Raw genomic sequence first — 10007 nt, 5'->3', positions numbered from 1 at the left:
TTATCAATTAAAATTAAAACTCGCGAATCTAGATCCAGTAAAAGCAAAGTCCATAAATGTAAATAATCGCCGAGAAACTAAAAAGACTAAAATGAGTGAGAGCGAGACTGAACGTTTTTCCGAGATACATTTTGTGTAAGCGCCGGATAACATTTTTATTGTTAACAAGCAAAGCCGTGGCCACGACGAGCGACGATGATATCTTCTCGTATGAATGATGACTTCGTGCTGGGCCTCTGGAAGCAGTCTCCACAGATAGACATGAAGCCGAGAGACACGGCACGAATATGGAGATTCGACCGCACTTTGTACACTCACTTTTCTAAAATGAATACCGAATGAGAATTGCAATTCAATTCGCAAAATTGAATATTCAAAAATGTTTTCTAGCCATTTTAGAATTATGCACCACTGAGAACTTTAAAGCTAGCAACATTTCCTGTGTCTTAAAATATTATTGAAAAACAGGTAAGAAACTTATACCTATTACCGCGTTGATATTTTTATGCCTCATTAAAATTGTTTATTATAATTAAAAACACTAAAGATATGAAAATTTAAGTTTATGTGTTTTTTATCAAAATTATTGGACGTCTATCAGCTTTTAGAACCTACGTTTTGAGTATAATATATACGATTTATAATCAATCAGATTAATAATATCGCTGATGATGGTTCTAATGTTGCTATGTCTATGGTAGCGACCCATCCGAGGAAGATAAGGGGTCGACGTTTTTAGCACAAAGCGTTTCTGTTTCGGACCCTTTCTTGCAGGTTATTTGACTCGAAACGTGCCTTGGGAGTACCTGTTTACTGAGGCCACCTTTATCGAGACTCAAGCAATATTTTGTTGAGATTATCTGTTAAAATGCCTTTATCGTTTAACGTTCACCTCTAACAGATGCAATGTCTCACTTAACAAATAACAATCACGCTTTAAAGCTGTTGGGTCCAACATGAGTTTTTAAGATAAAGGAAAAACATTAAACTGATACTGAAGTGATTTATTTTAACTAACACTACCTAACAAAACCTTTTATTAAACTGTACTTACATTAGTCGAAGTACACGATAATGACGGTTAAGAAGGTAAAGAAGCTATTTCAAATAATTTGGACCTTATGGTAATTAGTCATATTTTTATCACAATGGCTTTTATGCCGATGTTTATGCTGTTACCAATTTCGTTACTGACGTAGATAATAACATTTATGACACCACAAGTAAAGCAACGGAAAATAAACAGTTTGTGGCAAACACAACCAAACATAGCTTTCTAAGATTTACAAGCTTCAACCAAAATGTTTTATTTGTGCCATTGGCAGCCATAAAGTAACCAGCATCTCTTTGCGTTTAAAAACTATTGTCTTAACAAATTTATAGAGGCAATAACATAATTGCGGTAGAATCCCTTTGTCTAACCGAGACGGACCCTGGCTTTAGTTTTATTGCGGGTCATAACTTTCAAAGGCTTTTTTGCTTCGGATTTGAGAAACTATCCATATTGTTTAATTTCACTTTGCGGAGATCCTTTGTTTTTGACTAGTCCTTGTTCTATGCTCGGTGGGGACGAATGCTGTTCTGTTCTGAATAGAATGTAAAATGTTCTGGTCACGGCTAATGTAATTGTTTCCAATAGCGTGCAGAAGTCATTTTAGCCTCAACGCGGGCTGCTGTTTCTTCATTGTTATTATTCTTTGCTTCACGCAGAGCTGCTTTAATTATGAAAAGGCTTCCGTCGAACAAAGTTGGTTTGTTTACCTTCAGTTTTTGTCACAAATTCACAAAGCATTCATTGCGTGCATCGAGTTCTACGTAACAAAGTTTAATTTAGTTATCAATAGCTGTAATCGTAATTGACTCATTTCCGTTGTCCATTATACTATCTTTGTTATTACAGTCTAGTTTTATAATCGAATGACCGATCGTCAATAGACTGATAAATTATAATAGAACTATTAGCAAGGGCGTTGTCTCTGCAATATCGATTTGTCGCATAATGCTCATGTGCTTTTTATAGAACTGTTACATTTCAGTACTTTCAACCATTTGTTCTCGGTTCATTTATCGGAAAGATAGTATCTATTTGTTTGACGATTTACAATGAAACCCACACAGGGCTTACGGTTTCAAGCATCCATTTAAAGGCAATCTGTAATAGATTGAAAAACTCATAAATATTAGTAGATAAATGCAGCCATTCTTTCGAATAAAAGTCGTGTTGAACTTCTATCGATATCTGGTAATGTCAACACACTCGTTGTGTTATATAACGTTCCTTAGGGAAGATCGCTATGTAAGATGTTTTCGGAGTCAGTTGTTACGAGATAAGTGGTAATATTGTGTTTGATGTCCTCTTGTAAATATTGAGCCATCACATAGGCACGTGAGATATTTACTCTCAATATTGACTGAGAATATCAATAGTCGTGCTCTGATACGACCTTGGCCCGACAGACCTCTTTCTAGGAAAGTATCACCCAATATTCTGCTTTCTATCCTTATATTGATTTACATTAAGTCCGACAACTTAGTGAGACATCATGGACGAGCAAATGTAAAGGTATTGCGTGAAGCTGATAAGGTTCTTTATAAAGCCTGTTCTTCTTATCTGAAAGTTGTGACGAGCGTCCGGAATAATAGATAATTCCCCAATTTGTTACGTATGAGTCATAAAAAGTTAACTGCTTACGCAAATCTATTATCTTATCTTTGCACTGTTTGGCGACACCATTAAGGTTCGTCTACTTGGAGAAATTATTTTATTTCTTAACAAGTTGGACGGTGAAGTTTTTAATACTTAGTCGACAGCATGAATGGCTTGATTTTATTTTGTGTCTCGAAGAGGTACGTGATTTGTAGTGGCATTGAAGATATTCAAAGGTCTCAAACCGTCTCCCACGGTAGACGCAATCCGACACGCACGTGTTATGGCATACGATGGCCCACGATTAGACTTTGCGGTGACGCACGATGGCCTCTTGAATGGACGTGTTTTTGTGCCTAACTAGCACAAAGTAGTACTCTAGACAACATTTTCTTTTTTGAAACGATAAATTCTCCACAAAGTTTTTATTGCAGAAATCAAGCTGGCTTTGTAATTTTAATAATGTTAAATTTTTTACTTTTTTTTGTTGTAAATGGCTCAAATTGGTGCTTTCTTTCACATAACTGGAAACTGATTATAAAAATACAAATAGTACTGCAAAAGAGTAAGTAATATTTACAACAAATGAAGGCATTATTAACAGAAAACTTATAATTTTTTAAGAGTCATCACTTCATTGTACTTAAATCCTATTATTGCACATCTGTTCTTAAATCACTTAAATAATCTAAAGGAAATTGAAACACCACAATATCTTTTGTGTGCATTCTTTTCCGATTTTAAACTGTCAATCATTTATTCTGCATTGACGTAAAATGTCCGCCCATCTCATCAAAATTGCATGCATGTCTCTCCAACATAAATATTAAATCTTTTCCTTATTATTCGAGCTTAAAATTATCTCTGTACTGAATTAATTCTCATATTTTTTTATATACACCCTAATAAAATTTGAAAACAAAGTTCAAGTGTGTATCTGTAAAAGTTAACTTTTTCAAGTCACGTCACTGCTACTGTTTCAGATGTCACCACGACCTCCTTTGAGATGAAACTTAAGGAGGTGCATTCATCGAATCACGCAGGCCTAAGTCTTCGGCTGCATAACCAATATTTCGAGTACTTAAAAAACACGCGTGCCATCTGTTGTAAGCCGATGCAGTGCCGGGTCCCACCCGTCGTCATTGTTGCCTTCCACGTCCCGCGCCTTCCCCCTCCCCCAATACCCATGCGGCTTTCGTTCGTTCAAACTTCGTAGGTCAGTTACCGCCCGACCGCAGGGGAGCATGGCTGCGTCAAAAGTTTTACCGCGATCTCGCACTCACTGTTTACATGCGCTATAAAACGAAGTGTACACAACAACATAGACTTAATAACATTGACTGTTTTGGTGACATAAAGTTTTAACGAGTATTTTAGTGATATATCAGTGACAAATGAACTATTTTACAGTGGCAACATGACCAAGAACTTTTACGGCATGGTTTCGTTAAAAGTTTGGATGTGTTTGGTTGTCGTGGCCGGTGCGCGCGCACGTTCCGCGCCGCCCGCCCCCACCGGCTGTCATTGGGACTATTCGGACACAAAGTTGAGTGAATCAAACTTTCTCACGTGTAACATTAAAACCATCGGCTCAGTTGACTTCTTATTTAAAAACATTACCACGGCGCAGGCGTACAACATCAACAAGTTGAAACTCACTTGCACGGATTTGTTGTTCTTCGAAAGTTCGCTTCATATGAATACCGGCAGTTTTTTGGGCCAACTGCGAAAACTTGAAGACTTGCGCGTTGAGTACTGTAAGATACGGTACGTGCCCGCTACTGTGCTGTCTCCGCTACGTGATTTAACTAGTTTATCTCTACGTTCCTACAATACAGATTGGCCTGCGATGACTATGGAGTTTCACGCTGAAAGTTTTCGTGGACTAATGGAACTTCGGACACTGGATCTAGGTGACAACAATATTTACATGTTACCTTCTGAAGTGTTTTGTCCGCTTTTTAGTTTAGAAGTATTGAATCTAACTAACAACAGAATTCAAGATATATCAGAAATCGGCTTCTCTGATTGGGGCAAGGGACCTATTGCTCCAGGTAAATCATGCAACACTGGATTGAAGATGCTTGATTTGTCTCACAATAATATTTTACGACTTCCTGACAACGGCCTTTCTAGTTTAAGATCTTTGGAAGTGTTGAATATTCAGAACAACTTAATTAATGAAATAGGCGACAGAGCCTTCGTCGGATTGAATTCATTAAAAATTCTGAACTTGTCGGGAAATAAGTTAGTCGCTGTCCCTCCTGAACTATTTCAATCATCACGAGTTATCAAAGAAATCTCATTAGCGAATAATTCGCTTTCTGTGTTGGCTCCGGGATTACTTGAAGGACTTGATCAGCTTGAGAAATTGGATTTATCTAGAAACCGTCTTACCAACGATTGGGTTAACAGAGATACTTTTGCCGGCCTTATCCGCCTAGTTATATTGAATTTGTCTTACAACTCGCTTGCACGCCTGGATCCAAAGTCTTTTCACGACTTAAACAACTTACAAGTTTTGAATCTAGACAACAACGCTATTGAAACTATCAGCAATGGAGCTTTTGCTGAGCTTAAGAACTTGCATCAACTGTCAATATCAGATAATAAGATAAAGACGTTGAACGAACACATTTTTTCCAACTTATTCGTTCTCAGCCAGCTGTACTTAGATAATAACCTCATATCAACTATTCATGAACACTGTTTTGAGAATATCACTTATTTACAAGACTTAGGTCTAAATGGCAACAGTATGAATACAATCCCTGATGGAATCAAGAAATTAAGATTTTTGAAATCCCTTGATATCGGGAAGAATAACATATCTAAAGTAGCAAACACATCTTTTGAAGGATTAGAAGAGCTTTATGGATTGCGGCTAGTTGACAATCAGATTACTAGCATACCGAAAGATACATTCAGTACTCTGCCATCCTTGCAAGTACTAAATTTGGCATCAAACAAAATAGAAACTATTGAGCAAGACGCGTTTTTATCTAATCCGACTTTAAAAGCTATCCGCTTAGACGGGAACAAACTGACCGACATCCGAGGTGTTTTTAACAAACTAAATACTCTCGGTTGGCTCAACATATCCGACAATAAGCTTATTTACTTTGACTATAGTTATATGCCTGGGAGCCTTGAATGGTTGGATATTCACAGTAACAATATTACGAAACTAGAAAACGAACAGAACGCACAACAAAACATCCGAATGCTTGACGTAAGCTACAATGCATTAGAAAACGTCGATGAAAGGTCGATACCTGATTCTATTGAAGTCCTTTTCTTAAATAACAACAAAATTCACACGATTCACCCAGGTACATTCTTACAAAAAAGAAACTTAGAAAAGGTTGTCGTGACGGACAATAAATTGAGAACCGTTGAACTGTCGGCGTTCACGCTGCCCCATATACCGAAGCACAGAATGCTGCCAAAATTCTTTATTGGAAATAATCCATTTGTATGTAACTGTCATATGATTTGGCTGCAAAAGATAAACCTATGGAATCACATGCGACAGTACCCAAGATTCATGGATTTAGAAACAGTAACATGCGAAGTTGTAAATAACAAATATGGTGGAAAAGCTAACTTAATGGATGTTCCTGAAACTCAGTTCCTTTGTTCATACGAAACTCACTGTTCCTCTAGTTGTTTCTGCTGCGATTTTGAAGCTTGTGACTGTAAAATGACATGCCCTGAAGGTTGCTCATGTTTCCATGATAGCAATTGGAACTCAAATGTTATTGATTGCTCAAACGCGGGCTACACTGAAATACCCGAGAAAATACCGATGGATGCCACAGAACTTTACCTTGATGGCAATGTTTTCCGCACCTTAAATAGTCACCTGTTTATTGGAAAGAAAAAGCTTCACAAACTCTACTTGAACAACAGTAACATCGCTAATATCGACAATGACACCTTAAATGGCTTGCACTCTTTAAATATCCTTCACCTTGAAAACAACCATCTGACCGAGCTGTCTGCTGGAGTGTTCTCGCAAACAAAACACTTGAGGGAGTTATACTTGAACGATAACCTCTTGACAAGCGTCGCAAACAAGACTTTTGAGAACCTGTCATCCTTAAGAGTTGCGCACTTCCAAGGAAACAAGATTGTCGACCTTGACAAAAAGTTGGCACACGTATCTCATTTGGAAAGCGTCAACGTTCAGGGTAACTTGTTCACGTGTACATGTGACAACATCATGGCCCTTCAGAACTGGTTCAAGAAGTACTATGAAGATCCCGTTGAAATGTTGTGTGTTGGTGAAAATGGACTTGCATCGAACTATACTGTGTTTGACGCGTTTGATAAGTGTCGTGATTCAAGTGTAATGGACAATACTATTCCTACTGAAAATCAACCCTATCAGTATGATGAAGTGAGCCCCATAAAATTGAACTTTGTGCCACTATTAGCTGTAGTTTTGATAAGTGTTATTCTGATACTATTATTCGGTGCCTTAGCTTTCTCGTTTAGGCAAAATGTACGCTTATGGGCGCACTCTAAATATGGAGTTAGACTGTTCAAAAGTGCTTCAATTCAAGAGAGTGAGCTCGATAGAGATAGGTTGTATGATGGATATGCTGTATATAGTTTATTGGATGATGATTTTGTATCTAAAGTAGTAGCTCCGGAAATGGAGCACTCTGGTTACACAATGTGTTTTCATTATCGAGATTTACAACATGCGCCTGATAATTACTTAACTGAGCAGATTACAAATGCCGCTGAATCATCCAAAAGAATTTTAGTATTTGTGTCATTTAATTTTCTACAAAATGAATGGTCTAAAGCTACTTTTAAGGCTGCAATGAAACATGTAATCACTTCTATTCACCCCTCAATAAGGCGACACAGAGTAGTATTCATTTTAACAACAGATGTTAGCGCTCTAAACTTAGATCTAGATTTCCAAAACTATTTGAAAACTTGCAACGTTTTATTGTGGGGTGAGAAGAAGTTTTGGGAGAAAATTAGGTTTGTAATGCCAGACATTTCTAATTTGCATTGGAACAAAGATACAATGAATTACAATCATGGCGTGTGTCCAAATGGTAGACGGCATCCTTCTAGATATACGGCCTCGCCTACAGCGCCGGAACACTGGTATAAATACGACGCGATACCGCCTCAGACACCCACTACAGCTAACGTGGGTATTACTATTGAGGATGATACGTCCATGTTGACAAATACAACGTTGACGAGTCAGATTCAAGATGGGGAGAATTTACACCATAGCTACATATCTATTGATACACAAAATTATGAGCAGCCTTATGGCGGTCGGCCCAGGCCTCCTAACACGTTGCGCAAACATCCTGGTCACCACTCCCCATCGATGCTCGACGAGCAAGGTTACTTACAACCCCGTTCGTCTGTGCACGACTGCTTGCCACAAACTCATCCAGCCGTGCACAGATGATAAGATTGTTAAACTCTTCTTATCGGTAAAAGATACTTCGTAATGGAACTTGACATTCCAAGCGCATGTGTAGGCTAGACCGCTTTTGTGTTGGCCTTGCCTTATTAAAAAGTGATAGTTTAAAAATGTTGGTTTAGATAATTTGGCCAAAATGACTTCGTTCATCAGTAGGTCGGACAACGTCATGTTAAAAGACTGTATTGTTAAATGTATTCTAAACGTATCTATGTAGAGTAAAGCCTTATTGTATTTCATTGTATAAAGCTATATGAAATTGTTGTCCATTAAGACTGATACATATTATTGTATAAACAAAATAATGCCAGTATCAGGAGTGAAGACTAGCATGAGTATTTTGATATAGTATATCTCATTGTTACCAAATATTTTGTAGATAGACATTACTAATCATTGTATGAAATTATTGTATAGTATTACTAGTCATTAGTTAAAATTATTGCATAGTGTTGAAAGTTTGTAGATACTTGGTTACATATTTAGTGATAATACTTAAGTGTTTGTTGTTGGATGGTCCTTGTATCAATTTATATGTATCGTGCTATCGCTAAGTATGTAACTGACTATTTGTATGTATGTAATTATAATATCCTTGACTGTTACATAATATTAATTTAAAAATAAAACAATATCATCAAATATAACTTTATGGTTTTTGTCCTCTCTGAACTTTAGTACCTACTTAACTTGCCAAACTTTAATGATGGATAATAAGAACTAACAGTTTCAAAGTTTACTCAAAGAATTGTTCTTAGCAATTTGCAGTCATTAAACCATTAATCATAAATGATCCCATATCTCTTGTGGTTTGTTTGAAGAACTAGGTAAAACTTTTTGTGTAGCCGCCACAAAAACTAAGAATCTTTACAAAACCAAATGGCGGCATTACTGTTAACTTCGTTGTTTCCAAATCGAAATATTAAGTAAAAAAAGATGAGAAATAATTTCGGCTTGCCGACAATCATCTTGGGATATAATGATGGTCCCTTTTCAGGTAGAAAAACACACCCAAGTCATATTTCAACCGTCACGGATAGCATGGTAGCTATAAAAGAGATTTACAATACGTTCTGTATTCGTCGCTAGTTATGCGACCCTGTCGGACACGGTCCAAGGAACTTATTGATTCTTTTTTCCTAATAGTTTTGTTAAGTGTAAGTTTTCGATACCGGCCAACATATGGTGTGACATACTTTGAATGACCGCTGACCGTCTGGTTTAATTTTTTCTTAATGAGAAGGGCTTTGTGGCCGCATTGTTGCAACTAACATTGTTTGTTCAGTAGAATGTGGGGTTAACAGATTTCTTATACATACCTACTTATTACAGAGTTATTAATGACTGGCACATTAGTAAATAAAAATCCATTATTTCATTCTTAATTTTTATTTCCGTATAAATTCAATTTTAGAATCAAACAGTTGCACAATTGAATTCCAGAGAACAACCAAAACAATGCATTGTTGGAAACACACATTGAACTTTTGTGTACATAATAAAAGACGGACGATAACATTAATGGGTCAGTTACGCTGTTACGTAATTAATTCTATTTTGTTCATACATGAATCTGTTCTCTAATTTGTGTTAAGAAGCCATCAGGTACCTATTGGACTGTGGTGGAACATTAGAACTAGTAAGCCACGAACAATTTTTCCACTTGAGAAACATGGATCCTCAGAATCTCATAATACAAACATTTATATTGTCAGAGTCAGTTCCTCTTCTTTCTTTCATCTGGCGATACCAATGATGAATACCAGTCAGCAAAAGATTGGATGAATTGGTCAAACTGGCTGACCAATTCATCCAATCTTTTGCTGACTTTTGTCTTATAATATCTGGACAGTGTACTTTGCCTTTTAAAATATCAATACTAGATAAACTACCAAT

At 36.9% G+C, this 10007-nt stretch overlaps 1 protein-coding gene across 1 annotated transcript; it reads left to right on the top strand.

Annotated features, from left to right (window-relative positions):
• The first annotated feature begins 3840 nt into the window (after positions 1-3840).
• On the top strand, positions 3841-8758 carry LOC126056098 (toll-like receptor 6). The gene has a single exon (XM_049847699.2). The coding sequence runs from the start codon at positions 4065-4067 to the stop codon at positions 8094-8096; it is 4032 nt and encodes a 1343-aa protein (XP_049703656.2). The 5' UTR covers positions 3841-4064; the 3' UTR covers positions 8097-8758.
• The last annotated feature ends 1249 nt before the right edge of the window (positions 8759-10007 follow it).

Source organism: Helicoverpa armigera, chromosome 7 (genome assembly GCF_030705265.1).
Source record: "Helicoverpa armigera isolate CAAS_96S chromosome 7, ASM3070526v1, whole genome shotgun sequence".
Taxonomy (NCBI): Eukaryota; Metazoa; Arthropoda; class Insecta; order Lepidoptera; family Noctuidae; genus Helicoverpa; species Helicoverpa armigera.
Note: the sequence above shows the minus strand (reverse complement) of the source record. Positions and strands in the feature narration are given on the sequence as shown.